The sequence below is a fragment of the Coregonus clupeaformis genome, chromosome 8 (genome assembly GCF_020615455.1).
Source record: "Coregonus clupeaformis isolate EN_2021a chromosome 8, ASM2061545v1, whole genome shotgun sequence".
Taxonomy (NCBI): Eukaryota; Metazoa; Chordata; class Actinopteri; order Salmoniformes; family Salmonidae; genus Coregonus; species Coregonus clupeaformis.
This window is the reverse complement of record NC_059199.1, coordinates 19690853-19716632: the sequence shown is the minus strand read 5'-3', so window position 1 is coordinate 19716632 and position 25780 is coordinate 19690853. Positions and strand designations below refer to the sequence as shown.

The following is a 25780-nucleotide window of genomic DNA, read 5'->3' as shown; positions in this document are numbered from 1 at the left end:
TGAGAGACAGAATAACAACAAAAAAATCCAGAAAAACGCATGTCAAAAATGTTATAAATTGATTTGCATTTTAATGAGGGAAATAAGTATTTGACCCCCTCTCAATCAGAAAGATTTCTGGCACCCAGGTGTCTTTTATACAGGTAACGAGCTGAGATTAGGAGCACACTCTTAAAGGGAGTGTTCCTAATCTCAGTTTGTTACCTGTATAAAAGACACCTGTCCACAGAAGCAATTAATCAATCAGATTCCACTCTCCACCATGGCCAAGACCAAAGAGCTCTCCAAGGATGTCAGGGACAAGATTGTAGACCTACACAAGGCTGGAATGGGCTACAAGACCATCACCAAGCAGCTTGGTGAGAAGGTGACAACAGTTGGTTCGATTATTCGCAAATGGAAGAAACACAAAATAACTGTCAATCTCCCTCGGCCTGGGGCTCCATGCAAGATCTCACCTCGTGGAGTTGCAATGATCATGAGAACGGTGAGGAATCAGCTTAGAACTACACGGGAGGATCTTGTCAATGATCTCAAGGCAGCTGGGACCATAGTCACCAAGAAAACAATTGGTAACACACTACGCCGTGAAGGACTGCAATCCTGCAGCGCCCGCAAGGTCCCCCTGCTCAAGAAAGCACATATACAGGCCCGTCTGAAGTTTGCCAATGAACATCTGAATGATTCAGTGGAGAACTGGGTGAAAGTGTTGTGGTCAGATGAGACCAAAATCGAGCTCTTTGGCATCAACTCAACTCACCGTGTTTGGAGGAGGAGGAATGCTGCCTATGACCCCAAGAACACCATCCCCACCGTCAAACATAGAGGTGGAAACATTATGCTTTGGGGGTGTTTTTCTGCTAAGGGGACAGGACAACTTCACCGCAACAAAGGGACGATGGACGGGGCCATGTACCGTCAAATCTTGGATGAGAACCTCCTTCCCTCAGCCAGGGCATTGAAAATGGGTCGTGGATGGGTATTCCAGCATGACAATGACCCAAAACACACGGCCAAAGCAACAAAGGAGTGGCTCAAGAAGAAGCACATTAAGGTCCTGGAGTGGCCTAGCCAGTCTCCAGACCTTAATCCCATAGAAAATCTGTGGAGGGAGCTGAAGGTTTGAGTTGCCAAACGTCAGCCTCGAAACCTTAATGACTTGGAGAAGATCTGCAAAGAGGAGTGGGACGAAAGGTACACTTAAACTGTGAGAGACGGAATCTAAAACAAAAATCCAGAAAATCACATTGTATGATTTTTAAGTAATTCATTAGCATTTTATTGCATGACATAAGTATTTGATCACCTACCAACCAGTAAGAATTCCGGCTCTCACAGACTGTTAGTTTTTATTTAAGAAGCCCTCCTGTTCTCCACTCATTACCTGTATTAACTGCACCTGTTTGAACTCGTTACCTGTATAAAAGACACCTGTCCACACACTCAATCAAACAGACTCCAACCTCTCCACAATGGCCAAGACCAGAGAGCTGTGTAAGGACATCAGGGATAAAATTGTAGACCTGCACAAGGCTGGGATGGGCTACAGGACAATAGGCAAGCAGCTTGGTGAGAAGGCAACAACTGTTGGCGCAATTATTAGAAAATGGAAGAAGTTCAAGATGACGGTCAATCACCCTCGGTCTGGGGCTCCATGCAAGATCTCACCTCGTGGGGCATCAATGATCATGAGGAAGGTGAGGGATCAGCCCAGAACTACACGGCAGGACCTGGTCAATGACCTGAAGAGAGCTGGGACCACAGTCTCAAAGAAAACCATTAGTAACACACTACGCCGTCATGGATTAAAATCCTGCAGCGCACGCAAGGTCCCCCCTGCTCAAGCCAGCGCATGTCCAGGCCCGTCTGAAGTTTGCCAATGACCATCTGGATGATCCAGAGGAGGAATGGGGAGAAGGTCATGTGGTCTGATGAGACAAAAATAGAGCTTTTTGGTCTAAACTCCACTCGCCGTGTTTGGAGGAAGAAGAAGGATGAGTACAACCCCAAGAACACCATCCCAACCGTGAAGCATGGAGGTGGAAACATCATTCTTTGGGGATGCTTTTCTGCAAAGGGGACAGGACGACTGCACCGTATTGAGGGGAGGATGGATGGGGCCATGTATCGCGAGATCTTGGCCAACAACCTCCTTCCCTCAGTAAGAGCATTGAAGATGGATCGTGGCTGGGTCTTCCAGCATGACAACGACCCGAAACACACAGCCAGGGCAACTAAGGAGTGGCTTTGTAAGAAGCATCTCAAGGTCCTGGAGTGGCCTAGCCAGTCTCCAGACTTGAACCCAATAGAAAGTCTTTGGCGGGAGCTGAAAGTCCGTATTGCCCAGCGACAGCCCCGAAACTTGAAAGATCTGGAGAAGGTCTGTATGGAGGAGTGGGCCAAAATCCCTGCTGCAGTGTGTGCAAACCTGGTCAAGACCTACAGGAAACGTATGATCTCTGTAATTGCAAACAAAGGTTTCTGTACCAAATATTAAGTTCTGCTTTTCTGATGTAGCAAATGCTTATGTCATGCAATAAAATGCAAATTATTTACTTAAAAATCATACAATGTGGTTTTCTGGATTTTTATTTTAGATTCCGTCTCTCACAGTTGAAGTGTACCTATGATAAAAATTACAGACCTCTACATGCTTTGTAAGTAGGAAAACCTGCAAAATCGGCAGTGTATCAAATACTTGTTCTCCCCACTGTACTTATTTCCCTCATTAAAATGCAAATCAATTTCTAAAAAAATTTACATGTGTTTTTCTGGATTTTTTTGTTGTTATTCTGTCTCTCACTGTTCAAATAAACCTACCATTAAAATTATAGACTGATCATGTCTTTGTCAGTGGGCAAACGTACAAAATCAGCAGGGGATCAAATACTTTTTTCCCTCACTGTACACACACACACACACACACACACACACACACACACACACACACACACACACACACACACACACACACACACACACACACACACACACCTTGAGGTTCTGTCCATCGAAGGGCAGCGACCCTGAAACCAGTGTATACAGTATAACCCCCAGACTCCAGACATCCACCTCTGGTCCGTCGTACTTCTTCCCCTGGAACAGCTCTGGAGCGGCGTAGGGAGGGGAACCGCAGAACGTGTCCAGCTTACTGCCCATTACAAACTCATTACTAAAGCCAAAGTCTGCAATCTTGATGTTCATGTCAGCGTCCAGGAGTAGGTTCTCAGCCTGAGGGGGGAGGGATGGAGAGAGAGATGGACCCTGTAACCTTTCTATTCTCTCGTTCACTCTGCAAAGTTTGTGTCTGCCATTTTCAAAAAGGAAGAGAGAGTTCAAACATTCTTAGTCAAATAGAGAGCAGACAAGTTGTCAGCCTGGTCCCAGATCTGTTTGTGCTTTTGCCAACTCTCCATTGCTGTCATTCTCAAGCCAAACATGTTTGTACTAGCATGACAACTCCTTGTCACTCATTATCATGTCAAACAGACTGGCGCTCAGGCTAGTTGCCAACACACACACAGGCTTCTGAGCGTTTTAACTCTATATGTGGCCGAGCGAGGAGCAGAGGAGGCTTTGTTGGCTAGCAACAGGTAGGTGCTCTGGAGCAAACACTCTCCGCTCTGTGCAGTGTGAAATAGAACACAATGACATCATCTGACAACAGTGAACTCTGAAAACACACACGTGCACTCGTGATATGGGCGCATGCGCACAACGAGATTGAACAAGGACTCAATATAGCAAGGAGGAATGCTATACATGCAGTGGTGTCCAATGGGTCATTCACTGGAAGGACCAAAGGGTGGATCATAGTTAAATCTCTTCAGGTCATAGCATTATTAGCCTGTTACAGTCTTGGCTAGTAGCTACAAATTTGCTTTCTTTACTTAGTGGAACTTTAGGTTTAGAGTCACAGTGAAATAATGCAGTGTGTGTGTGATCATGTGATTAACATTGAGGTCAGCTGGGTGACTGACAGGTGTCTGGGCCAATGAGGGACATGTTCATAGAGGAGGGACTTTGTCAGACTGACAGCTCTCTGAGCCAATGATGAGTGATGACTATAAGAACAGACAAGGTTGAAATAAAAGGCTTGTTTTGTGCTGTATTGAGTTAAGTTGTTTTGCGTTGCATCTCACCTTTAGATCTCTGTGGACAATACACTTCTGGTGACAGTACTGGACCGCTGACACAATCTACTCAGGGAGAGGAGCAGAGAGAGAGAGAGAGGGAGAGGAGAGGAGCAGAGAGAGAGGGAGAGGAGAGGAGCAGAGAGAGAGAGGGGGGGAGGAGGTGGAGAAAAATGGAGCGAGAGAAAAGGGAAGAGAGATCTTATTAACACGTCAGCAAATAAACACAATCTTTCTAATTAAATCTTTCTAGAAAAGCGCGAGCGCGCACACACTCCTCACCTGTCTGAATTTGGCACGTGCCTCCTTTTCTTTCATCCTCCCATGAGCGACCAGGTAATCAAACACCTCCCCTGGAGGAAGGAGGAGAGGAGCGAGGGATGAGAGGAGAGAAATGGAGGGATGGATCAGGAGAGAAATAGAGGGATGGATCAAGAGAGAAATGGAGGGATGGATGGAGAGAAATGGAGGGATGGATCAGGAGAGAAATAGAGGGATGATCAAGAGAGAAATGGAGGGATGGATGGAGAGAAATGGAGGGATGGATGGAGGAAAGAAATGGGGGGATGAATGGATGGAGGAGAGAAATGGGGGGGGTGAATGGATGGAGGAGAGAAATGGGGGGTGAATGGAGAAGATAAATGGATGGATGGATAGAGGAGAGAAATGAAGGGATGGATAAAGTGATGAATGGAAAAGAGAAACATTGACACACACGTGGCAGTTCTTTACATCACTAGGCTTACGAAGGGGGATGATTTGACTGTAGCACACAAAACTCAGGGGGACGTATTTGACTGTCGCACACACATAACTCCAGGGGGGATGATTTGACTGTCGCAAACACATAACCCAGGGGGAATGATTTGTCTTTTGCACACACACCTCAGTGGGAAGTATTTGACGGGTGCACACACTCACCTCCACTGGCATACTCCATGACCAGATACAATGTCTTCTCCGTCTCTATCACCTCAAATAACTTCACTGTTGGGGGGGAGGGGGGAAATATTTAGATTGTCATTGTAGGTTCGGCCCTAATTTATGTGCTCTCTGACAACTGGAGTTGCATGGCAAATGGTCCAGGAACAAAGGACAATGCCAAAGGACCAGTCAGCCCTTCCCCCTAAAATGTATCTCTGCTATAGTATCCAGTGGAATGAGATAGAATAATCTATCTGAAACGTGTTCACTGAGGATAACGCTGATGCTATTTGTACAGTGCATTCAGAAAGTATTCATACCCCTTGACCTTTTCAAAATGTTGTTACGTTTAAGCCTTATTCTAAAATGGATTAAATTGTTTTCCCCCCCTCATCAATCTACACACAATACCCCATAATGACAAAGCCAAAACATGTTCAGATTTTTTTGCAAATTTATCAAATAGTTTTTTGGGAAATATCATATTTACATAAGTATTCAGACCCTTTGCTATGAGACTCAAAATTGAGCTCAGGGGAATCCTGTTTCCATTGATCATCCTTGAGCTGTTTCTACAACTTGATTGGAGCACACCTGTAGTAAATTCAATTCATTGGACAAGATTTGGAAAGGCACACACACCCGTCTATATAAAGGTCCCACAGTTGACAGTGCATGTCAGACCAAAAACCAAGCCATGAGGTCGAAGGAATTGTCCGTAGAGCTCCGAGACAGGATTGTGTCGAGGCACAGATCTGGTGATGGGTACCAAAACATTTCTGCAGCATTGAAGGTCCCCAGGAACACAGTGCCCTCCATCATTCTGAAATGGAAGAAGTTTGGAACCACCAAGACTCTTCCTAGAGCTGGCCGCCCGGCCAAACTGAGCAATCGGGGGAGAAGGGCCTTGGTCAGGTAGGTGACCAAGAACCCGATGGTCACTCTGACAGAGCTTCAGAGTTCCTCTGTGGAGATTGGAGAACCTTCCAGAAGGACAACCATCTCTGCAGCACTCCACCAATCAGCCAGATGGAAGCCATTCCTCAGTAAAAAGGCACATGACAGCCCGCTTGGAGTTTGCCAAAAGGCACCTAAAGGACTCAGACCATGAGAAACAAGATTCTCTGGTCTGATGAAACCAAGATTGAACTCTTTGGCCAGAATGCCAAGCGTCACATCTGGAGGAAACCTGGCACCATCCCTACGGTGAAGCATGAAGATTGCAGCATCATGCTGTGGGGATGTTTTTCAGTGGCAGGGACAGGGAGACTAGTTAGGATCGAGGGAAAGATGAACGGAGCAAAGTACAGAGAGATCCTTAATAAAAACTTGCTCCAGAGCGCTCAGGACCTCAGACTGGGGCGAAGGTTCACCTTCCAACAGGATAATGACCCTAAGCACACAGCCAAGACAACGCATGACTGGCTTCGGGACAAGTCTCTGTTTGTCCTTGAGTGGCCCACCCAGAACCTGGACATGAACCCGATCGAACATCTCTGGAGAGACCTGAATATAGCTGTGCAGTGACGCTCCCCATCCAACCTGACAGAGCTTGAGAGGATCTGCAGAGAAGAATGGGAGAAACTCCCCAAATACAGGTGTGCCAAGCTTGTAGCGTCATATCCAAGAAGACTCGAGGCTATAATCGCTGCCAAAGGTGCTTCAACAAAGCACTGAGTAAAGGGTCTGAATAATTATGTAAATGTGATATTTCAGTTGTTTATTTTTTATATATTTGCAAAATATTATAAAAACCAGTTTTTGCTTGCTTTGTCATTATGGGGTATTGTGTGTAGATTGTTGAGGGGGGAAAAACAATTTTAATCCATTATAGAATAAGGCTGTAACGTAACAAAATGTGGAAAAAGTCAAGGGGTCTGAATACTTTCCAAATGCACTGTATGTATGATCTCTGTGTTTATTTGTATCTGTATAGGGTGAACTCTGAATTACTATATGCAAAACGGCTTCATGGTCCTCTCAGGAATTCTGTCTTATTTACATTGGTCCCCGACACAAGCCGTTCAATTCTGTGACACCCTGTGGAGATTTGGCCTGAGAGTGTTTAGGTTACTGTAAACTTGGTATCGTTTGATTGGTCAACAGTGGTTGGTTTTGGGTTGAAAGGTTACACCTTCAGATGTTATAAATGGAATTAAATGCCTTTGTTCTCTCTCTTATCCTGTATCCAGTCCATGGAGGAAGGTTGTATAATCAATTCTCATTTCCTAGGATTCTAGGCCTCTAGGCCTCTGGCCTAGAAAGCATCTCTTTGTTCATGATTTGTCTTCTAAGTTAACCTTAGGATCTATATCTATATGAAGTATGCTTTGTAATGCTTGTTAATCCTTGTAACTTAAGCATTATGCCTAGTATGTGAATCCATTCATTGTGTAATGTTAATTAAATATCTGATATTTTGTATTTTATTAGGAACCCCATTAGCTGTTGCTAAAGCAGCAGCTACACTTCCTAACATAATACAGAACATTAATAGACAAGAACAGCACTACATAAAACATTTTAAAAAGGCACACGTAGCCTACATATCAATACATACACACAAACTATATAGGTCGAATAAGGGAGAGGCGTTGTTCCCGTGAGGTGTTGCTTTATCTGTTTTTTTTTAAACCAGGTTTGCTGTTCATTTGAGCAATATGAGATGGAACAGAGTTCCATGCAATAATGGCTCTATATACATTGGGGAAAAAAAAGTATTTAGTCAGCCACCAATTGTGCAAGTTCTCCCACTTAAAAAGATGAGAGAGGCCTGTAATTTTCATCATAGGTACACGTCAACTATGACAGACATATTTTGAGAAAAAAAATCCAGAAAATCACATTGTAGGATTTTTTATGAATTTATTTGCAAATTATGGTGGAAAATAAGTATTTGGTCACCTACAAACAAGCAAGATTTCTGGCTCTCACAGACCTGTAACTTCTTCTTTAAGAGGCTCCTCTGTCCTCCACTCGTTACCTGTATTAATGGCACCTGTTTAAACTTGTTATCAGTATAAAAGACACCTGTCCACAACCTCAAACAGTCACACTCCAAACTCCACTATGGCCAAGACCAAAGAGCTGTCAAAGGACACCAGAAACAAAATTGTAGACCTGCACCAGGCTGGGAAGACTGTATCTGCAATAGGTAAGCAGCTTGGTTTGAAGAAATCAACTGTGGGAGCAATTATTAGGAAATGGAAGACATACAAGACCACTGATAATCTCCCTCGATCTGGGGCTCCACGCAAGATCTCACCCCCGTGGGGTCAAAATGATCACAAGAACGGTGAGCAAAAATCCCAGAACCACACGGGGGGACCTAGTGAATGACCTGCAGAGAGCTGGGACCAAAGTAACAAAGCCTACCATCAGTAACACACTACGCCGCCAGGGACTCAAATCCTGCAGTGCCAGACGTGTCCCCCTGCTTAAGCCAGTACATGTCCAGGCCCGTCTGAAGTTTGCTAGAGTGCATTTGGATGATCCAGAAGAGGATTGGGGAGAATGTCATATGGTCAGATGAAACCAAAATATAACTTTTTGGTAAAAACTCAACTCGTCCTGTTTGGAGGACAAAGAATGCTGAGTTGCATCCAAAGAACACCATACCTACTGTGAAGCATGGGGGTGGAAACATCATGCTTTGGGGCTGTTTTTCTGCAAAGGGACCAGGACGACTGATCCGTGTAAAGGAAAGAATGAATGGGGCCATGTATCGTGAGATTTTGAGTGAAAACCTCCTTCCATCAGCAAGGGCATTGAAGATGAAACGTGGTTGGGTCTTTCAGCATGACAATGATCCCAAACACACTGCCCGGACAACGAAGGAGTGGCTTCGTAAGAAGCATTTCAAGGTCCTGGAGTGGCCTAGCCAGTCCAGATCTCAACCCCATAGAAAATCTTTGGAGGGAGTTGAAAGTCTGTGTTGCCCAGCGACAGCCCCAAAACATCACTGCTCTAGAGGAGATCTGCATGGAGGAATGAGCCAAAATACCAGCAATAGTGTGTGAAAACCTTGTGAAGACTTACAGAAAACGTTTGACCTGTGTCATTGCCAACAAAGGGTATATATCAAAGTATTGAGAAACTTTTGTTATTGACCAAATACTTATTTTCCACCATAATTTGCAAATAAATGCATTAAAAATCCTACAATGTGAATATCTGGAATTTTCTTTCTCATTTTGTCTGTCATAGTTGACGTGTACCTATGATGAAAATTACAGGCCTCTCTCATCTTTTTAAGTGGGAGAACTTGCACAATTGGTGGCTGACTAAAGACCCGTGGTGGCGTGTCTGGTGGGGTAAGTGTGTGTGTCAGAGCTGTGTGTAAGTTGATTATGCAAACAATTTGGGATTTAACACATTAATGTTTCTTGTAAAAATAAGAAGTGACACAGTCAGTCTCTCCTCAACTGGCATGCATAGTATTTATATCAGCCCTCTGATTACAATGAAGAGCAAGAGGTGCCGCTCTGTTCTGGGCCAGCTGTGGCTTAACTAGGTCTTTCCTTGCAGCACTATACCACACGACTGGCCAATAATCAAGACAAGACAAAAGTAGAGCCTGCAGAACTTACTTTTTGGAGTGTGGTGTCAAAAAAGCAGAGCATCTCTTTATTACGGACAGACCTTTCCCCATCTTTACAACCATTGAATCATGACAGTTTACAATCTAAGGTAACACCAAGTAATTTAGTCTTCTCAACTTGTTCAACAGCCACACCATTCATTACCAGATTCAGCTGAGGTCTAGAACTTAGTGTATGATTTGTACCAAATACAATGCTCTTAGCTTTAGATATGTTCAGGACCAGTTTATTACTGGCCACCCATTCCAAAACAGACGGCAACTCTTTGTTAAGGGTTTCAATTACTTCATTAGCTGTGGTTGCTGATGCGTATATGGTTGAATCATTAGCATAAATGGACACACATACTTTGTTTAATGCCAGTGACAGGTCATTGGTAAAAATAGAAAAAAGTAGAGGGCCTAGAGAGCTGCCCTGCGGTACACCACACTTTACATGTTTGACATTAGAGAAGCTTCCATTTAAAAAAAACTTTGAGTTCTATTAGATAGATAGCTCTGAATCCACAATATGGCAGAGGTTGAAAAGCCATAACACACACGTTTTCTCAACAACAGATTATGGTCAATAATATCAAAGGCTGCACTGAAATCTAACAGTACAGCTCCCACAATCTTCTTATTTTCAATTTCTTTCCAATCATCAGTCATTTGTGTCAGCGCAGTACATGTTGAGTGCCCTTCTCTATAAGCATGCTGAAAGTCTGTTGTTAATTTGTTTACAGAGAAATAGATAGGAGATATGACACATAGGAGTGGCTATAGAGTCAGCTACCATCCTCAGTAGCTTTCCATCTAAGTTGTCAATGCCATGAGGTTTGTCATTATTGATCAATAACAATAATTTTTCAACCTCTCCTACACCAACTTAACAAAATTCAAACTTGCAATGCTTTCCTTTCATTATTTGTTTTTTTTATGCATGAATACGATGGCTCACTGTTCGTTGTTGGCATTTCCTGCCTAAGTTTGCCCACTTTGCCAATGAAGTAATCATTAAAATAATTGGCAACATCAAATGGTTTTGTGATGAATAAGCCACCTGATTCAATGAAAGATGGAGTTGAATTTGTCTTTCTGCCCATAATTTCAATTAAAGTACCCCAACGTTTTTTCCATCATTCTTTATATCATTGATCTTGGCTTCATAATACAGTTTCTTCTTCTTTTTGTTGAGTTTAGTCACATAATTTCTCAATTTGCAGTAAGTCAGGCTTATTAGCCACTCCTTTTGCCCCATCTCTTTCAAGCATACAGTTTTTCAATGCCTCATCAATCCATGGAGCCTTAACAGTTCTAACAGTCCGTTTCTTAACAGGTGCATGTTTATCAATAATTGGAAGAAGCAATCTGCCTTTGATATAGACAATTATCAGACCAATTCATGCTAGTCAGTGTCAACTCATTTCCTAATGCTTGTGTGTATATTTTAATTATCTTTATGGAGTCAGAAACATTTTAATAGGCTAATTGCTTAGTCTTATTACGAGTCACATGTGAGGTATTTATAACATAATATATACTGTATATACACATGTCAAATACAGTATTACTGCCCACTACATCATCTATGTAATAGCATAGCAGTGTGTTGAGAGTTGGTTCACTTCAAATGTCTGTGACAGGATGACAAATGATTCATGAGTCAACTCACCTATGTTAGGATGATTCAACAGCTTCATGATTCTCACTTCCCGGAAGAGCTGAGGGGGACAGAGAAGATAGAGTCAGGACTGTGTTTGTGTGAGGCTGGTTTCCTGTAATTAGGTCTCAATGAGCTCTAGACCACTTCATACAGAGAGAGATGGAAGGATAGAGAGAAAGAGAGAGAGGGAGTGAGGAAGAGAGAGAGAGCGAGAGAGAGAGTGAAGAGAAAGAGAAAAAATTAAATAGGAGAGAAAAGCACATGGGAGATGAAAGACAGGAATTGAAAAGAGAAAAAGGATGATGTGTGTGTGTGTGTCTGTGTGAAGTGTATTTGTGTGTGTGTGTATTCGTCGACCCACCTTCTGCAGACTGGAAGAGTTGAGTTGGGTCTTATCAATAATCTTCACAGCCACCTGAAAATCATATACTGTACATTAGACTTAGAGTCAGCACACACACACACAGAGTCATAAAGAGGCCTATACAGAAACCACAGCAGGCTAGCATTGCGTAGCAGAGTGAAGTGCAGCGTTTCACACGTGTACACTAACACAAGTAATGGCTTATATTTGTGTTATAATGAGGTCTCAGGTTCTTAATCCTACACACACAGACAGAGACAGAGAGAGCAAGTATACCACTTTTTCCTTTCAGTGGCTCGCTCTCTTCTCTCTAATGTCTCTATTCTATCACTCATACTCCCACTCTTTCTATCCCTCTCTCCTTGCGCTCCATTTCTTGCTCTTTACTTTCCCTCTTCCTCACTCCCTCTCTCACCCTCCCTTAGTCTCTCCCTCTCTCCCCTTCATTATTTCTCTCTGTCTGCCACTTTCACATGGAGTGTTATCAGTATCATAGAGAAGTCACACATTGACATAGCCAGCAACCCTAGCACAAACACACAACCATCAGCAAACCTTAACTACACACACTGGCCTGTGTCTGCCTGCGTGCCTGTCTGTCTGCCAGTCCGTCTTCCTCTTTCTGCCTGTCTGAGCATATGCAATTCTAGAAGAGGTACACAGAACAGAACCCCGACTGCACACAAACGGTCTCCCACACTGTCTATTTGGTCTGTGTGTCACACTACAGAAACCTAAAAGAGCTGGACAGCACAGACTGCAGACAGACAGTCAGAAACAGTCGGAATACTGAACACTGTACCTGCCTGGTGGAACACAGTGAGGAGAGGGACAGAATGTTGAGTGTTCCAAGTTTCAACGGAACACCAACTTCAGTTCAGACAACTTCATAACTTCAACTCAACTAAGGAGACAGCAGGGCTGCATCTCAATAGTCTAGAGACTTCCTCTCCTCGTCTCCTTCAAGAGGGGAAAAAAGTATGTTTAGACTATTGAGATGCAGCCGAAGTCCAAGCGGAGGCTACACAGGACATGATGCAACAAGAGAGCAAGCAGTTCCTGACAAAAATGTGTGTGTGTTACCTCTGTCCCGGTGAGGACATGGCGTGCCAGCTTGACCTTAGCGAAGTTGCCCTTGCCGATGGTCTTTAGTAACCGGTAGTTACCAATGTGAGGAGTCTCCTCCGCTGTCGTGGCAACCGAGTTCCGACACCGCGGCATGCTGGGACGGCCCCCCGTCTTGGTGTCCTGGGGGAGAGAGGGAGAGGTGAAAGAGATGGAAGGTGTAGGGAGAAGGAAAGAGAGCTTCAGACCATCATCTGTAACAAGAATGAAACGTTGTTTTATTTTGATGTTAATCACTCTAAAATAAACGACTAAAACCTACAAAATCGCAGAGATAGAGACAGAGCAACTCTGATTGGAATAGGGAAGGTGTTTATCAAAGATACTAAGAACTTCTAATAGGTTTTTCATCTGTGGTGTTTACCACACTGGAATACACACACACTCACATACTGAGTGTAAGAGAACACTGACAAGGTTAAAGGCTTGGGTCAAGGCAATTGTGTGTGTGTGTGAGATCTGGGTAGACCGGTGGCGGGGATCAGGGTCAGAGGGGAGGGTAGCTGGCTCCAGTGTGACGACACAACCACACACACACGCAAGAGACCTGACACCAAAGAGAGAGAGACAGAGAAATTCACACTGTGACTGTTGAGCCGTCTGTCCTTGTCATTTCTCCATGTAAAAGGACCCATGAGCCCCAACATGTGAAGTTCATAGGAGTGTGTCAAATTGGGTGTGAAATGAAAGCAACAAGTCTATACAGTGGGGGGAAAAAGTATTTAGTCAGCCACCAATTGTGCAAGTTCTCCCACTTAAAAAGATGAGAGAGGCCTGTAATTTTCATCATAGGTACAAGTCAACTAGGACAGACAAAATGAGGAAAAAAAATCCAGAAAATCACATTGTAGGATTTTTAATGAATTTATTTGCAAATTATGGTGGAAAATAAGTATTTGGTCAATAACAAACGTTTCTCAATACTTTGTTATATACCCTTTGTTGGCAATGACACAGGTCAAACGTTTTCTGTAAGTCTTCACAAGGTTGTCACACACTGTTGCTGGTATTTTGGCCCATTCCTCCATGCAGATCTCCTCTAGAGCAGTGATGTTTTGGGGCTGTCGCTGGGCAACACAGACTTTCAACTCCCTCCAAAGATTTTCTATGGGGTTGAGATCTGGAGACTGGCTAGGCCACCCAGGACCTTGAAATGCTTCGGACGAAGCCACTCCTTCGTTGCCCGGGCGGTGTGTTTGGGATCATTGTCATGCTGAAAGACCCAGCCACGTTTCATCTTCAATGCCCTTGCTGACGGAAGGAGGTTTTCACTCAAAATCTCACGATACATGGCCCCATTCATTCTTTCCTTTACACGGATCAGTCGTCCTGGTCCCTTTGCAGAAAAACAGCCCCAAAGCATGATGTTTCCACCCCCATGCTTCACAGTAGGTATGGTGTTCTTTGGATGCAACTCAGCATTCTTTGTCCTCCAAACACGACGAGTTGAGTTTTTACCAAAAAGTTCTATTTTGGTTTCATCTGACCATATAACATTCTCCCAATCCTCTTCTGGATCATCCAAACGCACTCTAGCAAACTTCAGACGGGCCTGGACATGTACTGGCTTAAGCAGGGGGACACGTCTGGCACTGCAGGATTTGAGTCCCTGGCGGCGTAGTGTGTTACTGATGGTAGGCTTTGTTACTTTGGTCCCAGCTCTCTGCAGGTCATTCACTAGGTCTCCCCGTGTGGTTCTGGGATTTTTACTCACCGTTCTTGTGATCATTTTGACCCCACGGGGTGAGATCTTGCGTGGAGCCCCAGATCGAGGGAGATTATCAGTGGTCTTGTATGTCTTCCATTTCCTAATAATTGCTCCCACAGTTGATTTCTTCAAACCAAGCTGCTTACCTATTGCAGATTCAGTCTTCCCAGCCTGGTGCAGGTCTACAATTTTGTTTCTGGTGTCCTTTGACAGCTCTTTGGTCTTGGCCATAGTGGAGTTTGGAGTGTGACTGTTTGAGGTTGTGGACAGGTGTCTTTTATACTGATAACAAGTTCAAACATGTGCCATTAATACAGGTAACAAGTGGAGGACAGAGGAGCCTCTTAAAGAAGAAGTTACAGGTCTGTGAGAGCCAGAAATCTTGCTTGTTTGTAGGTGACCAAATACTTATTTACCACCATAATTTGCAAATAAATTCATTAAAAATCTTACAATGTGATTTTCTGGATTTTTTTCCCTCAATTTGTCTGTCATAGTTGACGTGTACCTATGATGAAAATTACAGGCCTCTCTCATCTTTTTAAGTGGGAGAACTTGCACAATTGGTGGCTGACTAAATACTTTTTTTCCCCACTGTATGTCAGGAAGTTAAAGCTTGGACAATGACCCCAAGCATACTTCCAAAGTTGTGGCAAAACAGCTTAAGGACAACAAAGTCAAGGTATTGGAGTGGCCATCACAAAGCCCTGACCCGAAACGTTTGACCCCAAGTTAAACAATTTAAAGGCAATGTTACCAAATACTAATTGAGTGTATGTAAACTTATAAACTTCTGACCCACTGGGAATATGATGAACTAAAACCTGAAATAAGTAATTTTCTCTACTATTATTCTGACATTTCACATTCTTAAAATAAAGTGGTGATCCTAACTGACAGATAAACATTTCAGAGTTTAAATGTATTTGGCTAAGGTGTATGTAAACTTCCGACTTCAAATGTATAGTGTTGAGTCATCCGCATACATAGACACACTGGCTTTACTAGTTAGTAAAGATTTTAAAAAGTAAGAGGCCTAGACAGCTGCCCTTGGGAATTCCTGATTCTACCTGGATTATGTTGGAGAGGCTTCCATTAAAGAACACCCTCGGTGTTCTGTTAGACAGGTAACTCTTTATCCACAATATAGCAGGGGGTGTAAAGCCATAACACATACATTTTTCCAGCAGCAATAATGTTAATAATGGGAGGTGATCAATAATGGGTGGGCCTTTGCCCTCCCAGGCCCACCCATGGCTGTGCCCCTGCCCAGTCATGTGAAATCCATAGATTAGGCCTAATGAATTCATTTAAATTGACTGATTTCCTTATATGAACTGTAACTCAGTAAAATCGTTTAAATTGTTGCATGTTGCATGTTGCGTTTGTATTTTTGTTCAGTATAAATATCCCAAAACTGCCTTTTTGAATCAATTACAGCCAATGTAGTTTGTATTCTGAGTAAACTATCCCTTTAATGATGGTATTGTGTGTTTGAAACAAGAACACTAACCCTCAAATGGCCAGAGGTTCGAAGCTGTTCTTGCTAAGCATCCATAAAATTGCAGCTTTCTACATTTTCAGTGGCATGTTGAAAGAGTCATACAGTAGTATAGCATCACAACTTATTTATACTTATCTGTACAAAATATAATGGGTTTGACTTGATTATGTACACCTGGGGCAATGAACATTCAGGAGAATGGACATTTACAAAAATGTTCTGATAGAAACCAATGACATTCTTTTTTAAAGTAGGTTGTTTCACAGATTTGTATTCAAATAGTTTAAAAAGTAGTCACTTTCTGAGATCTGTATTCAAATACTTTTGAAAAGTAGTCACAATTTTTAGGAATCTGTATACAAATAGTTGTAGTCACCTCCAAAGTAACAATTTGTTCACCTGGAAAAAGTTACTTTCCACAAAGTATAGTTACAACCAGGGGTCGAGTTAATGCAGAATTCTGCGTTTTTCATAAAATGCATAAGAAATATCTTGCTCCATTTAAAAATGCAGATCTGCAGACAGCGCTCTGACTGATGTGTAGCTACTTTTCTCTGTGTAACCTACTTTTCTTTGGAAAATATTAACTTCAAGCAAAACATTAGGAAATGTAGCTGGCTGCATTCTTTCTGTGATAAACAGAAATAGGATGGCCATGCATCATTTCAGCAATAAATACCTTCCTTTTTCATTGTAAGCTCTAGCTATTTTCTGCCGAATGTGTAGCACTACTATATTTTCTGTGAAGGAAAACTATAGTTGCACGCCCCTAATCACTGTTGAACTAAAAAAAAAAAAACACTTGACTTTCAATGTAAAACGCAGGTGAAATGGTTTAAAATGCTGATTTTTTTATGGTCTGTTTTGAAAATGCTGATTTCTAAACTTTAACGCGATCCCTTGTTACAACTATAGTTATCCTAGGTCTGACACAGACACACACACACAGCTAAGTAAACCTGTGAGAGGGCCTGTCATGCCAAATAGTGTCCCCCTGCCAAAAAGTGTCCTGAAGGACGGTATTTTTGGAGTGAAGTGCATGATTGCCAAAATCAACCTACGATTCTTCTGACGGGGAATTGTCAAGGAGGTGGACAGCTGGGCAAGTGAAATAACCTTTTGTTTATCAATCACATTCTATTATATCTGAAATTATTATGATTTCAATGAATGTCATATCAGAGGCCACAATGTTTTAATTTGTCACTTTTTGCTTAAAGGTCAGTACCCTGTCTAGCCTGCCAGAAGTTTGAGAGGGCAAAGACTGTGGCGCCGGAGTTGAAGCCCATCAAAGTTGTTTCACAACGGCACATGATTGGTAAGTGTCCCAATTCAAATTTTGCCCTGATAAGTTGTTTTGTAATGGTTGCTTTATTTGACCACAGCAGAGTTCAATATCATAGAATGTGTGTGTGTGTGTCAGTAGCCTTACAAATATGAAAATCTGCATACTGTATGACACAGATACGGGTAAGAATAAAGTAATATTCTCTCTAACACTTTAAATGTTAGGGGTGGACCTCATCGGACCCTTCCCAAATCCAGGAATGGCAACAGCTGGTGTCTGACAGCGACCGATCACTTTACCAAGTGGGTGGAGGCAATACCCATTAAGGTCAGTAAATGAAGAGTACGTGCTTAACTCTATATTCCCTTCTGTAACCCATTAAAAAGGGTGCTTGGAACCAAAAATAGATGTTCGTTTTGTATGATACCCATCAAGGACGAGACTGGCGAGAATTCAGATGATGGACATCTTCAACCCACAGTTCACCCATGATTGAATTAGTTTTGTTGTTTGTCTATTGCTATTTTTGTATAACGTACTTTCAGATCACTGAAACCCCACCTGATGTGGTGGAAGTTGTCGAACCAGATCAGAACGCCTTCGAGGACCACCTTCAGGCATGGACTGAGAAGGATGTGGAGGTTTTTGACCAGGTAAAAATGATTGTCCGCTGTTAATGTATTTTCTGTCCCTCCAAGAGATATGTAAGAAATTTATTTGTAATATGAAATATAATTGAACATCAACAAGGCGCAGGAGAAACAGGAGGAGAGCTACTGGAGCAGAATCATGAAGGGGACCACCGGGCGAATGACTTGGTTTGGAAGAAGGACGAAAGGAAGGCGAGAACTGGGAAACCTCACTGCTCTTTCGCTCCTAGCTGGGGTCACCATCTGTTAAGGTGAATATAAAAACATCTCAGATAATAACTATTTGCACACAAAATAACCTGAAGCTAGTTTTAGTTTCCCTCACACTGATATTTTTCTCTTTCTTCCTAGGGTTACCTCGGTGGAAGCCAATAATCTTCTCCAGTTGGAGCAGTTGGACGGTCGACCACTGAAAGCACTGACGCCCTACACTTTGGTGAAGCTCAATAGACAAAGTATGTTAAGCTTTGGTTGACATTTGAGAAAGCAAGAAATTGTAGTTATGCTGAGCTTATGAAAATGTACCCCTTCAATTTACCTCTCCAAATGCCTTTAGGACCATCGACCAGGAGGTATCCCATCCACCAGAACCAGTGAATTCGGATCAGTCTGAGTCGGAGGGGGACCAGCTTGAGGTAGGCTATACCTTCCAAAAGTGTTGAAAAGTACATAATCTCCCATTTATAACACTGCACTAATCCATCACATTTTCTCACAGTAAAATATAACCTGTGTGTTTGCTTGTTTACATCTCTGTCTCCTACCCTGTTCCCTTTAACTCTGCTCCTGTTCTCCAGGACCTAGGGGTTCTGCCCAACACCCAGACGTGGATCCACCTGATGTCCTCCATTACCAACCACCCTCCAACTTTTCATTACATCATCTACAACTACTGTTATTGTCATGTTGTCATTATCTGCTAAGAAAGTTTTCTTGCGCTAGCATACTGGGCACATAATATGTGAGATACACAGATTAACTAAAAACACTAACACTGCAAACACTCAGAACAAAGAGAGCAGCAGTGCCTGGACTTTGCAGTCTCCCTCTTCAAGTCCCCCTTCCGAGACTAACTGCCTGTTGAGAACAAGTGACAGGCAGAACCTCTGCACACAGCAACCACCTCCTCAAAAGTCCACACACCAGAATTCAGTATTTCAGTCTATGATTGCCATGTGTGTACAAAAACATCTGTGAAAATAAATTAATGACAACAACTGTACCAAAAAATATCAATGTTTATGTATTAAAATCTTAAATATTGCCAGGTTGGTTTTCACAGCTGTTTCACAAGGTGTTCATTATTGTAAGTTGTAAGGTATCCTTGATGGTATTTATTTGTTCCACATTATTCATTTTTGTATCCTAGGACCTACAATAGAGACATATATATTCAACCACAAGGGTGTACTAATGAGCTATGATAGAAAACAATGAATCATAATAGAGGACTACTGAAATAAGTTAAGTAACTTTAATGTGTCAAGCAGATTGTTGTATTTGCCATTTCTGAAACGTAGCAATGTTTAAGACATGGACTTCATGTTGTAATGTTAACAAGGTACCCAAAATTAGTTTGAAGTAATGTTTTAATTTTATTAGCTAAACAAAACTTGTTTGAACAGTGAAATTGTCACAGAAATCAGCCTTGTTTGCATAGCGATGATGAAAAGAATGTCATTTAGGCTGTAATGATCTCCGAAATTCTAATCATTAGGTCATCAAACCGTTGATATAGCAACGGACGCTAATAGTTTATTGAATCCAATTGTGACACAGAGGGGGACACTTTCTGGCCGGGGGACATTATTTAGCATGACAGGCCCCTGACCTTAGCATGGTGGTGCCACACTGGGTCTCAGTTTACTGTGAGCACCAACGTTTGTGTGTGGAGGGGGGGGGATTATACTCCCTAGAGGGGTGTGTGTGCGCGTGGAGGAAGAATGCATTCGCGTTAAAGTGTGTGAAACTATGAACGTGATTACTGTCGTGTGTGAGTGTATGCAGTGTGTGTGTGTGTTTGTGTGTGCGCACTTCTCACACCAGTAAACACATTTGAATGGCAGGTTGCAGTGACAGATTGAAAGGCTGATGGATAGAGGGATGGATGGATAGATGACAGGGATGGATGGATAGGGGGATAAACATACAGTGGGGAAAAAAAGTATTTAGTCAGCCACCAATTGTGCAAGTTCTCCCACTTAAAAAGATGAGAGAGGCCTGTAATTTTCATCATAGGTACACGTCAACTATGACAGACAAATTGAGAAAATAAAATCCAGAAAATCACATTGTAGGATTTTTTATGAATTTATTTGCAAATTATGAAGCAGAAATTGAGGGAGAAAATATAAAGAGGAACGAGAAGTGAGAAAGCAGCAAAGTCATTTTCTCCCTACCACACCCAAACATGCACAGCGCGCGCACACACATACACCTGTATGTTGTCAAATCCAACACATACAGTTTGAGGGCAACACACAGCTCAAGCCAAGGCCCGGTTGAATAAAACACCTTAAGTTCATTTTCCTTAACTTTAAGTCAGTTGCACAAAACATAGGTGTATTTCCCCCTTAAATTAAGTGAAAAAGTTAAGGGTGCCCACGAGGTCCCTTAACCGTTTCATTCAGTATGGATAGCAATGTAAACACCATTCGTGGAGGTGAATGTTGTTTTCATCTGCTCTGGTTACATTAAGGAAAACATCAACTAGCTAGCTACTTAGCTAAACAATGGAAGGTGCACAATCCATGGCTACAAAGCTAACTGGCTAGTTAGCTATAGCTACTCTGTAAGCTAGCTTAACTTACTAGAAAGTAATATAAACAAGTTGAGAAAAAAGATACAAGAAACATGGTTTATCATCATCTGAAGCAATTTGGTTATCCTGTCTTGATTGTAGAAGCTCTATTTTGCTATCTCACAAAATGAAAGCGATCTCTTTGACAATAAGTTTAGTCAGTGAATCAGGCCATCTCCATGGTAACCAAATACTCTTTCTGCCATACATGCCTTCAAACTACCTTAAACCCCCTTAAGTTTGCTGTTACCTAAGGAAATATTTGAGGGGCTCTATGCAACGCCCTTAAAACAACTCCCTTAGGAAAGGGAAAATTGTCTCTTAAGGGAAACACTTAAGATGTTTTATGCAACCGGGCTCAGTTCCCTCCTCCTCTTTCTTTTTCTATTTTTCCATACATCTCTCTCTTTCTCTGTCTCTCTCTCTGAGAATCAAACACACACATTTAGGCCAGAGCTTATGGCTGCCAGCTAGCATGCAACGTTTGTGTATAGCTAGACCTATTCTCTGATAGGCTAAGGCCATACACACACACACACACACATAGCAGTGAGTGATGGTGGGCATTGGGTCTGTGTTGATATTCATTATGCTTGAATGGAACACAGCACATAGGCTATATATAGTGTGAGATGCCAATAAGGTGAGAGGCTATATATAGTGTGCGATGCCAATAAGGTGAGATGCCATCTGGCACGCAACCTTTTAGGCTTGGCCGGTATACCGTGTATACCAGGGTATTTGGAAATAGCCACAGGATCGATTTTCAATACCGTCAATACGATTTCTTTGAAGTTTTTGTATACTGTATATACTGAACAAAAATATAAATGCAACATGCAAAAATGTCAACAATTTTAATGAGTTACAGTTCATATAAGGAAATCAGTCAATTGGATTTCACATGACTGGATTTCACATGACTGGGCAAGGGCGCAGTCATAGGTGGGCCTGGGAGGGCATAGGCCCACCCACTGGGGAGCCAGGCCCAGCCAATCAGAATGAGTTTTTCCCAACAAAAGGGCTTTAAATACAGACAGAAGAAAAAAATTTATAAAAATAATAATAATAATAATAATAACACAGACCGAAATACTCAGTTTTATCAGCTGTCCGGGTGGCAGGTCTCAGACGATCCTTCAGGTGAAGAAGTCGGATGTGGAGGTCCTGGGCTGGCGTGGTTACACGTGGTCTGCGGTTGTGAGGCTGGTTGGACGTACTGCCAAATTCTCTAAAACAACGTAGGAGGCGAGGTGGTTTATGGTAGAGAAATGAACATTCAATTCTCTGGCAACAGCCAATTGCACACTCCCTCAAAACTTGAGACATCTGCGCATTGTGTTGTGTGCCAAAACAGCACATTTTAGAATAGCCTTTTATTGTCCCGAGCACAAGGTGCACCTGTATACTGATCATGCTGTTTAATCAGCTTCTTGATAAGCCACACCTGTCAGGTTGATGGATAATCTTGGCAAAGAATAAATGGTCACTAAAAGGGATGTAAACAAATTTGTGCACAAACATTTGAGAAAAATAAGCTTTTTATGCATATGGAAGTTTTCCGGGATCTTTCACATATTTTACATGCAGCGTTTTTTTTGTTCAGTATAGTTACAGTAAGGAATTCACAACTAAATGTTTGCCAGCGAGATATCTTATAACGATGAAGTTAACGGTCTAAAATGTGCTAACTCTGCAGTTGTGCATTTGGTTTGTTAACTTAGTAGTTACAATGCATTCGGAAAGTATTCAGACACTGACTTTTTACACATTGTTACGTTACAGCCGTATTCTAAAATAGATTAAATAAAAACATTTCCTCAATCTACTCAAAATACCCCATAATGACAAAGCGAAAACAGGTTTATAGAAATGTTTGCACATTTATTAAAAACAAAATATCTTACATAAGTATTCAGACCCTTTGCTATAAGCCTAGAAATTTAGCTCAGGTGAATCCTGTTTCCATTGACCATCCTTGTGATGTTTCTACAACATGATTGGAGTCCACCTGTGGTACATTAAATTGACTGGACATGATTTGGAAAGGCACACCTGTCTATGTAAGGTCCCACAGTTGACAGTGCATGTCTGAGCAAAAACCAAGCCATGAGGTCGAAGGAATTGTCGGTAGAGCTCCGAGACAGGATTGTGTCAAGGCACAGATCTGGGGAAGGGTACCAAAACATTTCTGCAGCATTGAAGGTCCCCAAGAACACAGTGGCCTCCATCATTCTTAAATGGAAGAAGTTTGGAACCACCAAGACTCTTCCTAGAGCTGGCCGCCCGGCCAAACTGACCAATCAGAGCTCCTCTGTGGAGATGGGAGAACCTTCCAGAAGGACAACCATCTCTGCAGCACTCCATCAATTAGGCCTTTATGGTAGAGTGGCCAGATGGAAGCCACTCCTCAGTAAAAGGCACATGACAAGATTCTCTGGTCTGATAAAACTAAGATTTAACTCTTTGACCTGAATTCCAAGCGTCACGTCTGGAGGAAACCTGGCACCATCCCTACGGTGAAGCACGGTGGTGGCAGCATCATGCTGTGGGGATGTTCTTCAGCGGCAGGGACTTGGAGACTAGTCAGGATCGAGGGAAAGATGAACGGAACGAAGTACAGAGAGATCCTTGATGAAAACCTGCTCCAGAGCACTGAGGACCTCAGACTGGGTCGAAGGTACACCTTCCAACAGGACAACAACCCTAAGCACACAGCCAAGACAACGCAGGAGTGGCTTCGGGACAAGTGTCTGAATGTCCTTGAGTGGCCCAGCCAGAGCCCGGACTTGAACCCGATCGAACATCTCTAGAGAGAAATAGCTGGGCAGCAACGCTCCCCATCCAACCTGACAGAGCTCGAGAGGATCTGTAGAGAAGAATGGGAGAAACTCCCCAAATACAGGTGTGCCAAACTTGTAGCGTCATACCAAAGAAGACTCGAGGCTGTAATCGCTGCCAAAGGTGCTTCAACAAAGTACTAAGTAAAGGGTCTGAATACTTATGTAAATGTCATATCCGTTTTTTTTATTCATTATATTCGCAGAAATTGATAAAAACCTGTTTTTGCTTTGTACTTATGGGGTAATGTGTGTAGATTGATGAGGGGGAAAAAACAATCGAATCAATTTTAGAATAAGGCTGTAACGTAACAAAATGTGGAAAAAGTCAAGGGGTCTGAATACTTTCCGAATGCCCTGTATAATTTACGTAAGTATTCAAACCCCCTAGTCAATACTTTGTAGAAGCACCTTTGGCAGCGATTACAGCGGTGAGTCTTTCTAGGTAAGTCTCTAAGAACATTTGCCCATTATTCTTTTTAAATTCTTCATGCTCTGTCAAATTGATTGTTGATACACAACCATTTTTCAGGTCGTCATAGATTTTCCAAGTACATTTAAATCAAAACTGTAACTCGGCCACTCCGGAACATTCGCTGTCTTCTTGGTAAGCAACTCCAGCGTAGAATCGGCCTTGTGTTTTAAGTTATTGTCCTGCTGAAAGGTGGTTTTATCTCCCAGTGTCTGGTGGAATGCAGACTGAACCAGGTTTTCCTCTATGATGTTGCCTGTGCTTAGCTCTATTCAGTTTCTTTTTTATCCAGAAAAACTGCCCAGTCTTTAACAATTACAAGCATACCCATAACATGATGCAGCCACCACTATTCTTGAAAATATGGAGAGGGGTACTCAGTAATGTGTTGTATTGTATTTGCCCCAAACATAACACTTTGTATTCAGGACAAAAAGTGAATTGCTTTGTTGCATTTTCTGCAGAATTACTTTAGTGCTTTGTTGCAAACATGATGCATGTTTTGGAATATGTGTATTCTGTACAAGCTTCCTTCTTTTTACTCTGTCAATTAGGTAAGTATTGTGGAGTAACTACAATGTTGTTGATCCATCATCAGTTTTCTCCTATCACAGCCATTAAACTCTGTAACTGTTGTAAAGTCATCATTGGCTTCATGGTGAAATCCCTGAGCGGTTTCCTTCCTCTCCGGCAACTGAGTTAGGAAGGACACCTGTATCATTGTATTGATACACCATCCAAAGTGTAATTAATAACTTCACCATGCTCAAAGGGATATTCAATGTCTTCTTTTAACCCATCTACCAATAGGTGCCCTTCTTTTTTTTTTGAAACCTCCATGGTCTTTGTGGTTGAATCTGTGTTTGAAATTCACTGCTCGACTGAGGGACCTTATAGATAATTGTATATGTGTGGGGTAGAGATCAGGTAGTCATTCAAAAATCATGTTAAACACTATTATTGCACACAGTGAGTCCATGCAATTTATTATATGACTTGTTAAGCAAATGTTTACTCAAAGTTATTTAGGCTTGCCATAACAAAGGGGTTGAATACTTATTGACTCAAGACATTTCAGGTTTACATTTTTAATTAAATTTGTAAACATTCCGAAAAACATAATTCCACTTTGTCATTATGGGGTATTGTGTGTAGGCCAGTGACCAAAAACCTCAATTTAATCAATTTAAATTTCAGACTAACAACAAAATGTGGAAAAAGTCAAGGTGTGCGAATACTTTCTGAAGGCACTGTATACTGCAATGTAATCTTGCGAACTTGTCACATCTCGACCGAGGTAGCGCATGACACTCAACCGACAGTTGCCTCCTCTAAGCCAGGCAGTGTAAACACAATTGTCTCGTTGAGCAAACACTCTTGGAGTAAAAAGTGTAATGGCATAGCAATGTTTTTAAACAGCTGAAATGTACAGACATTTTCCTTATTTTTGAGACTTGTTTTATTGAAATTTGACTTGAAATTGTATTAACAGCCTGTTACATTCAGAAATTGTCACTGTAGTTTGAAAAAGTTTATTTTTTTCTTTTTTTCTTGATTGCACTGACCAGCCAAAGAGGTCCAGGCAAGAAGCAACTCCCCCAGGGAATTATCAACGTTTTCAGTCGCAATTGGCTTTTTCCTCATATAATGACTTCCATGATATTGATCAAATGAAGCCTGGTTTGTTCTAAGGTAACTTTAATACGGTAGCTAGTGTAAGCCTAAGA

General features: G+C 42.1%; 1 protein-coding gene and 1 long non-coding RNA gene across 5 annotated transcripts in view; one reads left to right on the top strand and one right to left on the bottom strand.

Annotated features, from left to right (window-relative positions):
- LOC121571241 (serine/threonine-protein kinase MARK2) overlaps nucleotides 1-25780 on the bottom strand; it is a 127197-nt gene that overhangs the window by 79716 nt on the left and 21701 nt on the right. For 2 of the 3 annotated variants that reach the window (XM_045221865.1, XM_045221866.1), the window contains exons 2-7: nucleotides 12750-12914; nucleotides 11664-11717; nucleotides 11312-11360; nucleotides 4416-4486; nucleotides 4143-4199; nucleotides 2995-3231 (exon numbers count right to left, since the gene is read on the bottom strand). In XM_045221865.1, the coding sequence (XP_045077800.1) occupies nucleotides 2995-3231; nucleotides 4143-4199; nucleotides 4416-4486; nucleotides 11312-11360; nucleotides 11664-11717; nucleotides 12750-12914 (633 nt within the window). Of the gene's footprint in view, nucleotides 1-2994; nucleotides 3232-4142; nucleotides 4200-4415; nucleotides 4487-5054; nucleotides 5121-11311; nucleotides 11361-11663; nucleotides 11718-12749; nucleotides 12915-25780 lie in introns of all 3 variants that reach the window. The other variant, XM_045221864.1, reaches the window with a different exon arrangement.
- LOC121571243 lies at nucleotides 16803-20098 on the top strand. Of its 2 annotated transcripts, XR_006001678.1 has the most exons (7): nucleotides 16803-17321; nucleotides 17516-17618; nucleotides 17837-17944; nucleotides 18042-18192; nucleotides 18293-18396; nucleotides 18498-18576; nucleotides 18739-20098. It is a non-coding gene; the product is annotated as an uncharacterized LOC121571243 (long non-coding RNA). The 2 variants fall into 2 exon arrangements; XR_006001677.1 differs by having other exon boundaries at nucleotides 17516-17944.